This window comes from Lissotriton vulgaris, chromosome 9 (assembly GCF_964263255.1).
Source record: "Lissotriton vulgaris chromosome 9, aLisVul1.2, whole genome shotgun sequence".
Taxonomy (NCBI): Eukaryota; Metazoa; Chordata; class Amphibia; order Caudata; family Salamandridae; genus Lissotriton; species Lissotriton vulgaris.
Window position 1 is genome coordinate 153,451,214 of NC_141697.1, and position 18,662 is coordinate 153,469,875.

Below are 18,662 nucleotides of genomic sequence, written 5' to 3' on the forward strand. Positions count from 1 at the left end.
CGCTTTAGCGGACCTGGCGAAGGACTTCTGGGATTATTGCCTGTCACGTCACATTGCGGTGACAGCGGAATATCTGCCGGGTCAGTCCAACCAAGTAGCGGATTGGCACTCCAGACACCTCAGGGACGCCAGTCAGTGGAAACTGGATCCGGAGGTCTTCCGTTGGTTACAAACTCTCTGGGGTCCCTTTTCAGTGGACCTGTTTGCGTCCCGTCTCGACCACCAGCTGCCGCGTTTTTTCAGCTGGAGGCCGGACCCTCTGGCGGAGGCCACGGACGCCTTTCTGCAGGATTGGAGTCGGGAACAGCTGTTTGCGTTCCCCCCGTTCTCCATGATAATGCGTACGGCGGCCCAAGTTGGGAGCGGAGTTGGTGTTGGTTACACCGCTCTGGAGGTCTCAAGTGTGGTTTCCGGTTCTTCTGGAACTTTCTTGGGATTTTCCAATCCTACTCCCCCTGTTTCCTCTGCTCCTGACAAATCCGGATCGGGAACCGCATCCTCTCATCATGCAGAGCTCTCTCCGCCTCGTGGCGTGGAGGCTCTCAGGAGACGCTGGTCGCTCCCAGGCCTTTCGGGGTCGGCTGAACACTTGCTCTCCAAAGCATGGGCTGATAGTACGACGAAGCGCTACAGATCCGCTTGGCTTAAGTGGATGCGTTGGTGTCTACGAAGGGATTTGGATCCCTTGGTCGCAGGCCTCGTTCCCGTGCTGAATTTCCTGGCTGACCTGGCCGACAAGGGCTTGGCCTATAGAACGATCAATGCTATTCGATCGGCGATTTCGGCAGGTCACGACAACATCGATGGCCACCCGGTAGGGGAACATCCTTTTGTTTGTCGGCTTCTGCGGGCTATTCGCCTCGCGTTGCCTCCTAAGCCCAGGTACTCCGTCCTTTGGGACGTCAATTCGGTTCTGAACTTGTTCTTGTCCTGGCCGGCCAACTCCTATCTGTCTCTTAAGGAGCTGTCGGCGAAGTTGGCCATGTTGTTATGTTTGATCTCTTACAGACGCGTCTCTGATGTGCGCGCGCTGGATGTCTCTGCGCGCATTTTTTCCCCGGATGGGGTTACGTTTACCGTGGGCCGACGCACTAAAACGTCGTCGCGATCCATTTCCTATCCAGCTTTTCTTGACACTCCTAAGTTGTGTGTTGTGCAATGCCTCAAAGCATATGAGGATCTGACCTTGGAGTTGCGCCCTCCGGGCGAGCGTCAGTTGCTGATTGCCCTGCGAAAGCCACACAAAGCTGTCTCCTCCCCCACTATTGCTCGGTGGGTGCGGTGGGTCATGCAGGAAGCGGGCATCAATACTTCTCTCTTTGGAGCACACTCCGCCAGGGGGGCCATGGCCTCTAAGGCATTCTCAGTGGGTGCTCGCTTGGAGGATCTAATGCGAGCGGCGGATTGGTCCTCGGATTCCACCTTTAAGAGGTTTTATTTTAAGCCGGTGGTGAATTTGGCCCAGTTGGTGATAAGTAAGTTTTGAACTAGCATAATCTGAAGCCTCCGGTCCTGACATAGAATCGAAATTTGCCTAGCTTACGTAACGGTAAGTTTCAATTCTATTAAGGACACGGAGGCAAGGATTATCCCACCCAGGCTACAGTGGTGTCTCTACCCACCCGTATGGCAGTAAGTAAAGCGTTTTCCTTTACATTGTCTGTACTGTATTAGTCACTGAATGCTCCTCGCCTTATTGTTGCATTCCTGGGCCACCTCGCTGATGTTGTTCCTTTTTCGACAGGCAACGAGGGTGCTAAGCAGGATCAATGAGGTTCAGGCGTGATCTGCGCGAAGAAAGAGGAGGAAGAGGAAGAGAAGGCCGGATTTATAGCGGTGATGGACAGAGTGGAAGGACTATGGACTGTCATTATACAAAGAGACTCTCGGGAGTTGTTGTTTTGATTTGTTGAAGTTCCGTCAATGCTTTATGTCTTAAAGCATTTTTGTTACTATTATATATCTTTTCCTAAGCTGCTGTGGAGTCTTTATGTTAATAAAGCGAAGGAAGATATAGCATAATCCTCGCCTCCATGTCCTTAATAGAATTGAAACTTACCGTTACGTAAGCTAGGCAAATTTCGATTCTGTATCCACCAATATGCCTTACATCCTTTATAACCAACTATTCCTTTCTTTCACAGGACCTCCATCCACCACCCTCTCATGAATTATCTAGTAGCAGCGCCACATCGCCTGAGACTGGAAGCAGTACCACTTCTGGTTGAAAAAATGTGGTGCTTCAAAAACACCCCTAAATGAAATAAATAAAAATATAAATGCACCATCTCTCATGTTAAATCCTCTGTCGTAGGAAAACAAACTTTGTTTTAAACCAAGGTACCATCATAAATAATTAGAGACATCAAATCAGAAATCAATTATGTTCTACATGCCATCACTGAAAAAAATGCACCAATTCTTAAACCTCAAACCAAGCAATGTCAAATTCTGCATCAACTACTGAGAATGCCCTCAAACTGGGATCATTTTCTAAATTGAAACACGATTGGCAAATTGATGTGCAGTATCCAAACAAGGGTCTATCAAAATCACTGGCACTGTAACACCCACCTCAATTATCCACCATCACCAAATCGTCATTCTATCTCATGAAGGCTGCTTGCCTATACTAAACCCCTCCCTAACATGAGGCTATTTCCTGCTTTTTTACAATTGGTAAATTAACCTCACTGATCAAAAAATCCTTAACAAATCTCCACTTTCTATCTAAGATTCACCACTTTTAATGTAAACTCAGCGAGAAACGAATAGCTATTTAACTTGTTAAGCACATTAAAGATGAACACCTTGAGGCTCCATACACATCAGGTCTAAACCCAAAGATAATGGATAAGGTTTTACACATACACAATTTTTTAGACACTTGCTTCTTCTGGATCGCTTTGCTGCTACTGTTATATTTGAGATCCGAAAAGACTTCCAAGATTCTTAACTCGTTCTCTTCGACACAACAGGAAACACCAGGTGTAGGGAGGTAGAGCCTGCACGGAATCCACCATAATAGAGCACAATATTCCCCAATAAACTATTTGTGCTCCAATTCTTTTTAATCTGTACAATGTGCAGCTGGATAAACAGATCCCCCATAGTTTTCAATCCATCAGTTAGCAGATTTACTGTCTACCTAATTTCTTTTTTTAAAACATAGAATCTTCGATTTCACCGAATTTCCTCATGCTCAACACCAGAAAAAAATAAAATAGAGTACACACATCTTACACCAAAATACCCCCATCAAATTTGACCAGCCATTATAAAGGGAGTCAAAAAAATAATATAATCTACGGGCATTGGCAATCGGCGAAATTCCATACAACATGCCTTACATGCTCATCTCATCATGGATACACTTACCATCCAGCTCACTATAACAGTACACTATCAACTACAGCTGATAAAGAATAAAGCCACTTCCCCCCAAAATTGAGTTATTCACAGTTACATAAGGTGTGTTGACATCATGCACTTGATTTCGGAAATACCCAACTGCAATGGCTTTCCAAATATATACTAACTCTAAATAAGCACCTCCATGCTCACCAAAGGTTCACAGAAATTTAAACACGTTACCCTAATCCTCAAAGCCCTGCATAGATCTCTGGAGGCTAGAATCAATTTTAAAATACCCTGCATAACCTAAAAGGATATCGGCAGTGGAACTCCTCTTACTTGATCAATCTGCTATCCAAATCTGGTTTCTCTAGGAGACTCAAAGGCAGACATACCAGAAGGTTGGAAAGTCGCACGTTCTCACTTAAGCTATCTTCAAAATGTCAATTTCCAGCTGCATCAGCCAATCTATGGAAGTCTTACCCGAAAAACCTCATACTTTAGCCTCTCTTTGGGTTGTGCATCAACAAAATCTCAAAATGTTTCTCTCCAAATTATCTTAATGTCTGATCTTCACTTCTATCTTCCATTTCTGCTCCATCTGCCTTGCACCCATCCCTCAATTTACATTCTCCCCGCTCAAACTTTATTTGTAAAGCTACACTAGATACAGATGTCAACTCGTGTTAAATGTTCAATCTCTTGTTTGATCTGCAGAATTATATAAAAGAAAGAAACAATACAGAAGCAGCGGTTGACAGGGAATGAGGGGCGGGGGAGGAGAGGTGGCCTGAGGGGGATCGAAATAATAAAATAAAAAAAAATACCACTTACCTCTTTTGCCGGACGCGTTCCTCCAGCAAGTCATGGAACCAGGAAACACCCAGGCTCCCCATAGCAAATCTCAATGCTGTGTTGTGATTGGTCTGAGCGCTGTAGATGGACGCTCAGATGCCGGGACTGGGGGCCTGGGCATATTCCCCACCAGGCCTAGACAGCCGGCCAAGCAGTCATGCGCACTTTGAGTGTGCAAACCACTCCTCCCCCTGTGCCACTAACCCCGCCCTAACCGAGCCACAAACCTGCGAAAAATAAAATGATAACTGTTATTATCATATTATTTTCCTGCACAAAGAGCAGCTGGGGCGACGCTCCTCCGCCTTAGTTGCATAAATGAAAATCAATTGCAGAGATGTTCTGCCACCATCGAAGATGAAACACAATGTACAGCCAACAAAGGGCCAGACCATTTATAGAAGCGGTAAGCTTTCAATAACACATGCACAAAATCCTGTGTTAGTTCCTTCAAATAATATTTGACTTTTGAAATGAACAAGTTCAAGAACGCTATTGATGATATCAAGTTGCCTACAGCTATGAGGGGTTTTGTGGAAACAAGGAGAGGACAAAGACCAGTAGAGGATGTAAACCATGATAAGGGTATTGCAGGAAGGGTTAGGTTTTAGTTTGTTTGTCATAGGAATATGGTGAAAAGGCGGCTTTGAATAAATATACAACAAGGACATTTAACAAGCAACAGTTATAGAAATAATGTGTTTCGTTCATAAGGAACAGTACTATTTGTCACAGGATGTTCGACTGGAAGGTTTGACCAACACATCATTGAACAAGTTGCACAAACCAATACGATTTGTCCCCATGCACCTATCAAAGGGATACATTTACAGCCCTTTCAGCGCATATCTATGTTGCCATATTCGCAAAGCTGATTGTCTCTAGTGAGGATACAATGTCAGTGTTTCTCTGCTAAAGCTCTAGAGCAGAATGAGTTTCTGTTCCAGCATGGTCAATGTCTTGGACAGTCTCTGCAAATGAGGATTAATCACAAAGAGGTAATCTGAGGTGATCAATGTTACAGCTCTACAGACACTGGGTTCCAAAAACTGTTACAAATTAATCAAAAAGAAACGTTAACAACAGTGTTGTACCTCAGCAAGAGCCTTCACTGAATACACTTGTGCTTTGTGGCTATTATGTCCTACAGAATTTGGGGCCCAAACAAATCTAGAAGTTGGCAATGACCTTAGTTCAGCACATAACAATAGACTAAAGACAAATTAGCAACTGGCAGATCGAATCATTCATTTCATTTGTACCTGTAGTGATGGTTCTGTGTTGTTGGTACGACCGAACCGCTGTCGCGTTACTATTACAGAAGGGTTTTGTCCAGGAATATTTTGATTGTGCACAGTAACCCTTGGTATTCTCCCATCCTGGCCTTTCTCCTGTTCGCTATCCATCGGGTCGACTTTCTTTACTGGAACAGACACTGGAATGATTAATGGCATCACGCTGTCATTTTCCCGAACTTTTTTGGCAGCTGAAACGTCCTCGCAATTCACGTTACTCTTAACTTCCACTTGCATTCTTGCCTCCTCTGCAGCCTTTCCATCCTAATGATAAAACAGGCAAAGCAATTAAAACAACGAGATTGCTAAAAACATGCAGACAAATACTTGTAAATCAGAGATAAAACCTTTGTGCATCTCAATTTCAACATTTCGAAATTGCATATCTTCTAGCACCCCTTCTGCTATCAGGTTTTCCTTGGGCTGGCACTTTATTCCTCTAGAGTGTCTTGGCTTACATAAAATGTCCACCCTTCTTTCCTTTATTGCTCGTCAAGTAAATTATATTGCTCTCGAATCCAGTGGCCACCAACTTTCCACAGCATGTGGCAGAAAACTTTTTTTAGGTCTCGCTACGAATGCAGCGCAGCTGCTTCGCTAGCGAAGACTCCATTGCTGTGGGCTTTGGTGCGCGAAGGGAGACAGGAGGTGGCACGCGTGAACAGGAGATGTGCACTCCGTACGCGTGCACAACTCCTGTTCGCGCGTGCCACCACAGGTCTCCCTTCAGCTGAGAAACTGGCGGCACAGCGCGTGCATCGCACACTTTCACTTGCCCTCCTTCCCCTTCAAGAATGCGGACATCTAACGGCTTGTTCCTCCTCTACCAGCCCAGCTGTTGTGCTTGACATTACAGTTTCCCTCCCTCCGTCGGCTCCACGGGGCCAGCTTGTTTTCTTTTCTTCCGTTTTCCTATATGTAATGTGTGGTTTTATGTGTTTTTCTTTACGTAAACTTTACATTTGAAAACATTTTCACAGTTCTAACTATTTTGCATTTTACATAGAGTTGAGTCAGTGTTAAGCATACGTTTAGATGACCTGCCAACCCCCCCCCCCCGGGCCCCCCCAACATAGCCCCACTAACCAGGGATGTTTGCTTTCTGTTTAAAGGGAGTGAGAGTGTGTGTGTGTGTGTGTGTGCCCCGACTGAATGAAATTCACCTCCGGCAGCGGCTTTGTTCTTATGTTAAGACCATTGGCCAATAAAATTCACCAGCCATACAGTCAGGTAATTTAATATCTGCATGTGCACGCTCCATTTGGGACCAGCTGCAGACGTTTTCACTGTGGTTACAGTGGCCGCAACATCCACGATGACACATTTAAATTCACATCTTCACCTATTATAAGGGAAAACCCATTTTCCTTTTGCTTGATATATTGGTCGCATGTGTTCCCAAAACATTTAATTTGGGTTTTTCGATTCGGAAATATACATGCTGGCGGCTGCTTCCTAGCCCCAGGAGGCAGCCGCCCGCGTCATTTGCCAAAACTATGCAAGTCTACGTCCCTCTCCACAGCCTGCTAGGAGCGCTTGTAAAGACAATATATACTTGTGGTACTAAAATGTGTTCTCATTAAGCCATTGGAATTGTGCTCATAGTTCTACACTTCTCCAGGGGGTACTACTAAACGCTACATGAATAAAATTACTTGATTTTGGTAAAATATTAGCTCTAAACGGATCACTTTGTCGCGAAAAATAGGGCATTTTGGTGAAATTACGTGTCATTGTGCGAAATTTCCCTGTCACAAGTCTCTTCTTTAGCTGGCTAGGTTGGAAGCCGCTTGCATTACCATGCAATATATGTTGCTTATTGTTTACTATTTCCCATACTATGCTCATTTATTCTCACCCAAGCGGGAATTTTTTTTTAAAATGCGTGTAATTTTTTTTTTCAAAAGTAGGAAAAAATGAAATCACAAATTTTATAGCACTGCATTCCACTATAAATGGAAAAAAAATCTGTTCAGTAGCAATGTTAAATCTTGTGTAAGCCACTAAGTAGGTTACCCACTGAGGGTGGGTAAGGGACAGATTTAGAACTGATGTATGCGGTATGCATTGTATCAGAGTGAAAGGTAGCTGGAACAATGCTGGTACTGTACTAGGGAAAGCAGAGGTGCACAGATTTCATTTGAGCAACCAGCCACCCAATCCTGTGTCAGAAACAGCAGAGCCACAGAAAGAAACCCCTAGGCTGATTGGACATAAGTGGCAGAAAGAGGTGGTCAATCTAGTAGACCTTGTTAGGCAAACAAAAAATGGTTGTAAAGTTCACAACAAAGAGATTAAGGAAAATGCTACTTACCAGTATGCATCTGTTCTTGGCATGTAGAGCTGCAGAGTTGCACACTATGCATAGATTGCCACCTAGTGTTGTGCCCGGATGTTTGCAGTTTGTTTTGTAGAAAAGTCTTTGGAAGTCACAGGATAGGTGACTCCTCTTTGGATGATACTGCGCATGGTCATCGGCTCCATCCCCAGATTGTTTTTCGCCCTTAGGGAAGTGATGGAGCTGTATAAGAGATAGTGATGTCCATGTGATCTGTATCTAATTAAGATAATACTGGAACAGATAAAGGTAGCCGGGAAGGCCGGTGAGCGTGTGCAACTCTCCAGCTCTACATGCCAAGAACAGATGCATACTGGTAAGTAGCATTTTCCGTTCGAGGCATATGAGCTGCAGATTGCACACTATGCATAGATTACATAGCACTTCCCACACCTAGCGGCGACCACCCGTATCTGTTGCAGTGGTTTGAAACAGAGTTTTTAATACAGCCTGGCCCACAGTGGCTTGTTGTTTAGTTTGCACATCTACACAGTAATGCTTTGTGAATGTGTGCGGTGTAGCCCATGTGGCTGCTTTGCATATGTTATCTAGGGGAATGTTCCCTAAGAATGCCATTGAAGCCCCTATTTTTCTGATAGAATGGGCTTTTGGTAGGATTTTTAACTCCATGGCTGCTATGCATTTTCCCCCCCTGTGCTGAAGTACCAAAATACCCATTGTTCATGACGAGCTGGGCTCGTCATGAGTGTACGAGGAGGCTACACCATGACGAGCCCAGCTCGTCATGAGTGTGGAAGGGGTTAATGTGCGTTTAGCTTTTTGATAACATTTGTATGCATTTAACAATCCACCTAGCGATCCCCGACTTTGATATGGGATTGCCTTTATGTGGCTGTGAGAAAGACACAAAGTTGTTTTGTCTTACGAAAGGGTTGTGTTCTTTCAATGTAGTACAGTAATGCTCTCTTGATATCTTAAGTGTGTAGAGCTCTTTCTGTGACTATCTGAGGCAGTGAGAAAAACACGGGCAGCTCAACAGATTGATTTAGATGAAAAGGGGAAATGACTTTTGGATTAGCGCGAAGAACCACTTTGTTATGATGCATTTGCAGAAAGGGTTCCTGAATGGTAAATGCTTGTAGTTCACTAACCGTTCTGAGAGACGTGAAGGCTACTAGGAAAGCTACTTTCCAGGTTAGAAATTGCAATTCGCATTTATGTAATGGTTCGAAGGGAAGTCCCATTAACCTTGTGAGAACTACATTTAGATTCCACACTGGTGCGGGTGGTGTTCTGGGAGGAATTATTCTTTTGAGTCCTTCCATGAAAGCTTTAATAGCTGGCACTCTAAAAAAAGATAGATGTTGTCTATTTTGCAAGTGTGCTGCAATTGCTGCAAGGTGTAATCTGACAGACGTGTAGGCTGAGTTACACTTTTGAAGGCGCAGTAAATATCCAATGATGTGTTGAATAGACACATTTAGAGGATCAATTTGGTTGTTTTGGCAGTATATGACAAACCTTTTCCACTTAGCAGCGACACATGCTCTAGTGGTGGGGCGTCTAGCTTCTTTGATAACGTTTATACAGTCTGGGGGAAGGTTGAGGTAACCAAACTATGACTTCAGGAGCCAGATCGCTAGGTTGAGCTGAACTGGGTCCGGGTGCCTGATCTCTCCACGGTTCTGCGTTTATAGGCGTGGAGATGGGTTTAGTTTTTGGTGTGGTACTACAGACATTTGCAACAGCGTGGTGTACCACGGTTGTGTGACCCAAGTTAGAGCGAGCAGGATGAGCGTTAGGGAATGTTGCTGTAGTTTACGCACCACTAATGGAATTAGTGGGAGAGGAGGAAAAGCGTACGCAAATAGTTTTGACCAGTTCATCCATATCGCATTGCCTTTGGACAATGGGTGTGGGTATCTGGCGGCAAACTTTGGGCATGCTGCATTCTCGTGGGTGGCAAAGAGGTCTATTTGAGGTTGTTCCGACATTTGAAAGAACGGAGGAAGAACTTGTGGATGAAGTTCCCATTTGTGGATTTGCTGAGTTTGTCGACTTAGCAGATCTGCCATGGTGTTTTGTACTCCTGGGACGTGTTGGGCTAATAGGAAGATCTTTAGTGGTATAGCCCATCTCCATATCTGCTGTGCTAATTGAGAGAGCTGCAGAGAGTGTTTCCCTCCCTGTTTGTTTATGTAGTACATAGCTGTCATATTGTCTGTGCGGACTAGGACAGCTTTGCCCGACATGAGTTTGAAAAGCTTTTAGGGCTAGAAACACAGCTAGTAACTCTAGGTGGTTGATGTGGAGTAGCTTTTGTTGCGGTGTCCACCTGCCTTGCGTGGTGTGATGCAGGAGGTGAGCTCCCCAGCCGGAGAGCGATGCGTCCGCTGTTAAGACTACTTGAGGAACTGGCTCTAGAACGGTCGCCCTTTGGAAAGTTTTTGGGTGTTCCAACATTGCACAGAACGAGGAGTCTGACCGTCTACCAACACAAGGTCGGTTAGTTGACCTTGAGCCTGGTTCCATTGGCGTGCTAGGCACTCTTGAAGTGGAGGCATCTGAAATCTTGCGTGAGGAACTATGAATATGCAAGATGCCATCATTCCTATGAGTTGCATGAACACTCCAGCTGGAAGTGAGTGTTGTGGCTTGAATTTTGTTAGAAGAGTCTGTTCACTTGTTATCCTTGCTGGAGAGGGATACGCTAGTGCTAACTGGGTGTTTATTGTAGCGCCGAGATACTGTTCTATATGTGAGGGTTGTAGATGCGACTTGGTGTGATTTACTGTGAAGCAGTTAAATGGTAGCGTGAGTGTGTTGTACACACTGGCTGTATGAGCTGGCTTTTATGAGCCAGTCGTCCAGATATGGGAAGACATGAATGAGTTGTCTTCTTAAGTGTGCTGCTGCCACTGCTAGGTATTTGGTAAACACCCTTGGCGCTGTTGTGACTCCGAATGGGAGCACTTTGAACTGGTAGTGCTGCCCGTCTAGCACAAATCTGAGATATTTTCTGTGCGCTGCGTGGATGGGAATATGGAAGTAGGCGTCCTTGAGATCTAGAGTGGCAAGGAAGTGGTTTAGTCCCAGTAGTGGAAGGACCTGTTGGAGTGTGACCATATGGAAATGGTTCGACTGAATGTAAATGTTTAGAGGTCTGAGGTCTAGGATGGGCCTTAGAGATCCGTCCTTTTTTGGTATTAGGAAATACAGTGAGTATACTCCTTTGTTTTCCTGGTGCTTTGGAACTATCTCTATTGCATTTTTCTGCAGGAGGGATATTACCTCTTGTCTGAGCAATGTTAAATGTTCCTGTGACATTGGACGCTGCCTGGGTGGTATGTTTGGGGGGGTAGATTGTAGTTCTAGACAGTAACCCGATTGAATAATTTGTAAAACCCACCTGTCTGATGTGATGTTTTCCTAGGCTGGCAGGTACTGTTGGAGTCTTCCCCCGACCGGAGTGGAGTGGGGCGGGGGAAGGGGAAGAGAGTCATTGGGCAGTGGTGGAGGCAGAGCAGGAATTGTTATTTTTACCTCTGCCCTTGTTATTGTTACCCCTATACCCACCCCTTTGGTAGCCCTTGCCGTAAGTGGATTGTGTGGGGGCTTTGTATGAGGTAGAGGCTGTGTCTGAGGAATATCCTCTGGTGGCACCTCTATAGGATGAGCGACGAAATGAACGTCTGGGGGCCTGCGACTGCAGGGTTCCCATAGATTTGGCGGTGTCTGTATCTTTTTTCATTTTTTCAAGAGATACATCCACATTGGGTCCAAATAGGTGTTGCTCATCGAAAGGTTGATTTAGAATGGCATTTTGTACCTCAGGTTTGAATCCGGATATATGTAGCCAGGCATGTCTGCGTAGCAAGACGCTGGTTTTAAGTGCTCTAGACGCAGTATCAGCTGCGACAAGGGCACATCTGATGGCGGTATTTGTAATGTTTTTACCCTCTTGGATGAGTTCATGTGCCCTATCCCTGTTCTTATCAAGGAGGTGTCTCATTATTGACTCTAATTCGTCATAGTGTGCTCTATCATATCTGGCTAGCAATACCTGTGTTTTGACGATACGCCAGAGGTTTTCTGCTTGAGACGCAGTTCTTTTCCCTGATGCGTCTAGTAACTTAGACTACTTATCTGGTGGGGCAGCATGACCTGATGTTTGCGAGTTAGCTCTCTTGCATGTGTTGGAAACTACAAGTGAGTCTAGTGGTACTGGCCCCTTAATGTATTCTGGGTCTGAAGGGGCAGATTTATATTTCTTCTCTATACGAGGATTAATGATTCTAGTTCTGACTGGGTCTTTAAAGACTTCAGCAGCGTGTTTAATTACTCCTTTGAGCATTGGTAAGATGGATGCTGACCTTTGTGCGTTATCAAAAGGTATCCATCAGGAAGTACTCGCCTACAGGTTCTGTATGCATGTCTACTCTGTGATATTGTGCAGCCCTGTGTATTAGTTCGTTAAACCCTATAATGTCTTCAGGTGGGGAAGGCCGTGAGGGGTATAAGTCATCCTGAGGGACATTTGGGACATCTGGAGTGGAGTAATCAACCCATGGGTCAAGTGATCCTGCAGGTGTCTGGATCAGGCATGTTACACCCCCCCCCCCCCCATATCATCAGAACTATCATTTGTATGAGATGCTGTAGGGGAATGCAGTGGTATGGGAGAGTGTGGTGATGGCATAGGTGGAGGAGAAGGGGAAGGCAGCCTTAAAGGCGAGGTAGCAATGTCCTTCTTTGCAAGCGGAGCTGGAGCTGGCTTGTCCAGTGGTCGCTTCTTTGAGGCCAAAATCAACTGTCCAGTTATTAGGTCCTTAGCGAGAGTCTTTTGGGCAGGGTCCGGAAAATAGAAGTCCTCTTTCGGAGGCCGGTCTTTTGGTGCTGTGGAAGTTTTCGGCAAAGAGGCGGCTTGCTTTGGTTTTTTGACAATGTCCTTTGTCGGGGAAGCAGGACTCCTTCTCGGCTCCGAATGTTTTTTTGGCTCCAAATGTTTTTTCGGTTCCGAAGGTTTTTTCGGGCCGGGTACTGTTTTCGGATCCGGTTGTTTCTTTGGATCCGATGCTTTTTTCGGTTCCTGCTGTTTTTGGGAATCCGAAGCTTTGCTTGGTTCCGACCTGGGTTTCGGTGCCGAAGGAGTTGTGGGTTTAGGAGCCGATAGTTTAGGTGTCGGTGTAGCTGGTGTCGATGTCTTTTTCGGTGCCGGTAAGTTGGCGCCGGGACCATGGGAAGGCTGACTCGAGCCCGAGTCGGCCGAAGGCTTAATTGGCTTCTTTGCCGGGCCCGAAGGTGGAGCAGTAGAAGTGGAGTGTCGGTGTGCACCCGAGCCCGAGGGCGAGAGTGTAACCTGTGCCTTCTTTGGGTGTGTCGACGGTCTTACTTATGACGACCCGTTGCGCTGGAGTGACGTCCTCGACATCCGAATCTTCTTCATGTTCGGAACGCTGTCGACGTCCTGATGTTCTGGGACGTTGACACCTTCCTCAAAGATGTCGTCCGGAATGGAGGATGAAGATCGAGCCATTGTTCTTCTCGCTCTTCAGTCCCGGATAGTCTTTTTGGAGCGGAAAGAGGCACAAGCTGAACAGTCCCTTGCCTCGTGCTCCGGAGAAAGGCAGAGGTTACACACCTCGTGAAGGTCGGTGTGGGGGAAACTTCGACCCACATTGAGGACACTTTTTGAATGGCGTCCTTTCCATGAGCTGGAGTTGAGACCTAGTTAGGCCCGAAGGCTGTCAACGATGACCGGAATCGAAGTATTCAACGTTGAAGAATAGCGTCGAGTGGAGACGCGTTCGAAACTTATTTTCTGAAGTTGGTGAGTATTGCACGCCGAAGGAATTCGGTTTCAACACGGAGCGCTGGAAACACATCCGAGCCCGGTGGCGGAAAAAAACAATCTGGGGATGGAGCCGAGGACCATGCGCAGTATCATCCAAAGAAGGAGTCACCTATCCCGTGACTTCCAAAGACTTTTCTACAAAACAAACTGCAAACATCCGGGCCCAACACTAGGTGGCAATCTATGCATAGCGTGCAATCTGCAGCTCATATGTCTCGAACATCAAAATATGATCAGAGGATAAATAGCAGGTATATTTCTTGCGTCAGGGAGGGCCAGGCATACATTAGGTTACTAAATGATTCCATGCCATCTGGGAAACCATTCCCAGTCCTCGAAATTCCTTTAACAACCTCATGAATTCCGGATCCTGTAGCATTGGTTCAGTTTAACTGAATCAATTGGACTAGCACATCTGAAACTTATTTGTGAAGAGATAGCACAGGACTGAAACCTGGTGTTCTTGGTCACATGGATTCACATAGATTCAAATAGTCTCGTAACCCAACTCTCCTCCTTAAACCGTGTCCCAAACCAAAGTGCTCTTATCTAAATGCCATTGCTCGCTTATTTGGCAGTCAAGTCTACTCCTGGTCAGAAACCCTAAAGGTAGAGATAGATTACAAAATGAAATCCTCTCTGTTTAGGCAGGCATAAAATATTCCAAGAGGCCGGTACACCACAGTCAACCCATTCGCGAATTCTCATGCCGGTGGATTTCTTTCCAAAAAATGTGTCCACCCAACAGAGGAGAACTTTGGTATGCTCACCTCACCTCTGTGGGTTGCTACCCAAAGAGCAGAAGGAATCCTATGTAACCCACTCTTCACACCCCACCTCTCCTCCCATATACTGGCCCCCAAGGCTGAACACTGGTCTACATTTAGATAGTGAGCACTATTTTAACACCAGCTTTGTAATACTAATTTGGTAATCAAGGCTGGTGGTAGAAATGTGGCACCACCCCACACAAATGTTTAACCACTTGCCAGCAGATGCACTGTTGATCACTGTTGTACTTCTGTAAAGAGTGGAGCTCACCACCCAGTTAAATATTGCTCATGTATGCACAAAGGGCTCTAGAGCTTGTTAGAGGCATCAGTCACCCTACATAAGTAACTGTGTATCTGGAAAAGGTAGGAGGGAAACGTCAGGCCCTTGTGAAAAATGATATCCTTGTAAAGAGAGGGTAATCATGACTTATAACAGATCAACTGTGTAACTATCAATCAGATCAGAGGTGGAAGTATTCGTAACAAGCATTTGCAATGCAACAGGTCTCAGATTTACGCGATTTTGTACTATTGGCATTGTAAATGACAATGCCTTTTATTTATTTTTTCGTTTTTAAAACATAAATAAAAGGCATTGTCATTTACAATGCCAATTGCTTATTTGCGTTAATGCAAGACCTATTGCATTGCAAATCCTTGTTTTTTTACCCTGTGGGGTTTTGTCAGGATCTACTTCACATATTTGGTCAGCAGAGTGGGAACATGAAGATGTATGGACCTCTATTTCACAGATTCTGGACTCGGTGAGTTGAAACACAATGGTGGGTGTGGGATGATAATATGGGTGTTGCATGAGTGTGTGTGTGGGGGGCAATGATAGAGTGAGATTTCATTTTGTTGTCACAATGGTATTTCTAAGTTACGATATTTTAGTAAAACTTACTAACTAAATTATTTTGATCACTGATCAACGGTAGAGAGGTTTGGCAAACAATGTAGTATGAGCGACCCTTTCAACTTGGAGCAGCACAGTTCTGAGCCTGCTGTAGGCAGATTTAGTTGTTGGCATAGAAAAAACACTGGTAAAAACAGTTACCAACTAGCAGAACATTGGTGACAGCCACCTTGTCTGATAAGACAAAGAATGGGAAAAAGTATTCAATAAAGGTTACACCAGAAAAAAGTAACAGGTCTGTGAGCCAACAAGATGCCATAAACAAAAAAACTCAAAGTCTGTAGTAGGAAGGGGTGAAACTCCAATACCGAAAATTACAGTCTTTATTTACTACATACCATTAAGTCTGTTGTAAGTAAATTAGATTGACTGGTATATTTACAATTAACTAATGAAGCAGCATCTACAACTGAACAAGAGGAACAAAATACCATGGGAGCAGAGGCACCGGTCTCCACTTATCAATCGTTGCTCAACATACACTATGAATAATTCTCGGAAGTTGGCAATTTGCGCTGTGGGAGGCTCCATACCACACATTACTTTATTCAGCTAAGACGGTGTAACCGAAGTTGAATGGTGTTAAGACCAATAATTTGAGGTGAAGCCTGCCTAAAACAATATTTGTGGGCGCTCTGCTGTTGGACTCACAACTTGTGATTCAACAAAATATGTGACATCTGTAACAAGCATGAAGATGAAATGAGAATGGGCTTTAACACATTTGGTTAAACTGTCCAATACTATTAATTTCAATGATAAGTTGAAGTCAATATTAATGTGCAATTTTATAATACAAGGCAAGGAACAATTGGCCCTGCTGGAATCCAACCTTTACACTTTTGCCTCTTGTTTTCTATGAGCTATAATGGTTGCGGGTAGGAATTTAAGATTGATCCAAATGTGACATGTCTCGGATGTGTTGTGGGGAAAGGGACCTTTAGCGCAAGGACATTTGCTATCCTAGAAATGATGATGATGCGTTTTAATAGGTTATCAACACAATCTATATTTTGAGGCTATTGTGTAAAACTAAGGTATACTTTATTTCATGAGGCTGAAGTAAAGGAAAGTGGCCATCTTGTGCCCAAAGTTCATTTTGTGCATCTGATTTTCAATGTTATTATCATTCCTTACGAAATATCTACAAGTCTCCAGACCGAGTGTTCATTTCTATTGAAAGTGCACATATGTTTTCTTGGAATTCAGAATTTGTCTGGAGTGAACAATGTATAATTATGTTATGATAATATTATAGCTTTCTCCACTCATGCTTGGTTTGAGAAGGAGTGCAGAGAATTGAAAAGTGGTTATCAAACTAAGTTATGTTGTATTAAAGTTTAGAGATGGGCACTTGATTCAATAACCTAAGCAAATATTTGTAAGGTGTAATATGGAATAGAAGATTTAAAAAAATCCGTTCACTACATATGAAATTGCGAAACATGTCTAGCATAATTACTTGAGGTCTCTAAAAATGTTAACTGTTAATCAGCATGCCATTAACATTTGTGTGTTACATTAATTATTTAAATGAATTTTATGGTAGCACAATTACGCTAAAAAAATCTCAATTGTACTGTAGCCAATACACCTTTTCTACGTGGTTACCCCATATTCTTTGCCTTTTCCTGGACACCCTATGTGCCAGAAGCACCACTTCACACTGGCTAGGCTAGAATGTAAATCCACTGCAGTAACATATGGCAAGGAAGGGTGCCACGGCCTGTATGAAAAGCCCATTTTTATATATTCATAAGTCACCCTTAAAATGTGCCTCACAAGTCCAAAGGGCCGGATGATCATTTTTATAAATATAAGGCACATTACATACTGGGGCAATGTGTTCACACATTGAAATAAAACCCAAAAGTAATTTCATTGTGTAGGCCCTGTGCACATTTTCCCTTCAAAGGCCTAGATCGAATTAAAATCTTTACTGCTTATATCCGCTTGGAGAAATGCTAGATAATGCTCCAGTTCCTACTTAATTTTGGAAATGTTATTTACTGATCAAATTAGATTTGTAATACCTGGAGCTGGCAAAGTAACTGTAAAAATTGACTTTAAATTGCCGAGCCATAAATGGATTAAAGCCAGTTCTACCACTCATCAGGGCTCTAAGGGTAAAATAAACATCCTTCGCCGTTAACAACTCTGGCTCAGAAGACAGCAGACTGCTTCTGGGTCCAGGAAGAACAAATGGGAGTTAACTGATGACAACTTTGTAGGAATTAGCCATGTGCCATTCGATAAGAACAATTGGTAGGACAAAGGGTAGCTTAGATGGGAGGAGAGCTCATGTAAACATTGAGTGGTTAAGGAGCTGCAGACAGACCTGCACGGAGCAAGCTCAGATTCTACCATCTTGAAAGAGGGAGTGGCGTAACGAAACTTGAGGGGGCCCCCCCTGCAAAATACTTGGAGGGGCCCCCCTCTGGACTCAAACAGGAGCTCTGAGTCCAGGGTACTATACAGAAGGGGCCCTCCTTAGCTCAGGGCCCTCAAGCACCGCAGGGGCATCTGGCCTATGTTACGCCATTGGAAAGTGGGCCTCTTGGGTAATTTTACAGTCAAGCAAAAAGGATATTCCACAAAAGGAGGTGAAAGAAGAGAAAATGACTAGGATTGTGAGGTAGAAGTTCCCCAACGACTGGCTAGTGTACACGATAAAGCTGGCACTTCAACAACCACTTAAATCAGAGCATTCCTGAACCTTAGAAGACTTCATCTGAAGAAGCCCCAGTTGTTTAAGGGAAACACAGAGCATAAGGACTCCCGACTTTTAGAGGGTCTAGCTGACCACAGAGGACTGGATCCTGCAGGAGAGAGACTTTGTGAGACAAACTGGACCTGAGAAACCAGGGGTTACAGGAATGAGCCATAGGAACTGTCCCAGCAGCTCAAGATTACGTCTAAAGGTAAAAAAATTTGATCAGGACGACCCACTTGGTATATCTGACAACAATTCCATCACGTTGTGCCTCAAATTGAGCCTAGCTCCTGGTCCACTGTGAATTTTGTTTTACATGGCACTTTACACTTTATAGGCGCTTTGCGAATTAAACCATCATAAACAAACATATACCTAGCTCCCCTTAACCTATTAATGACGTGTGTCTTCTACTCATTAAAATGTTCTCCTCCATTTTACTTAACTGGTTTGGTAATTTTGTTCTTTCATTTTCTTCACTTTAAAATTGTTGACACAGCTTTAACTTAACATGCGCTTCACTGTGGATTGTATGCTGCTTGTGCAATAGCATTTGACCTAACTAAGAATGGTTTACTGAGTTGGCAGAAGTAAAGCCCTACC

The 18,662-nt window shown here is 44.2% G+C and overlaps 1 protein-coding gene across 4 annotated transcripts in view; it reads right to left on the reverse strand.

Moving 5' to 3' along the window:
- Window positions 1–18,662, reverse strand: part of MIDEAS (mitotic deacetylase associated SANT domain protein) — a 664,701-nt gene that overhangs the window by 148,688 nt on the left and 497,351 nt on the right. For all 4 annotated transcript variants that reach the window (XM_086937252.1, XM_086937251.1, XM_086937250.1 and 1 more), the window contains one exon: window positions 5,472–5,768. In XM_086937252.1, the coding sequence (XP_086793378.1) occupies window positions 5,472–5,768 (297 nt within the window). The remainder of the gene's footprint in view (window positions 1–5,471; window positions 5,769–18,662) is intronic.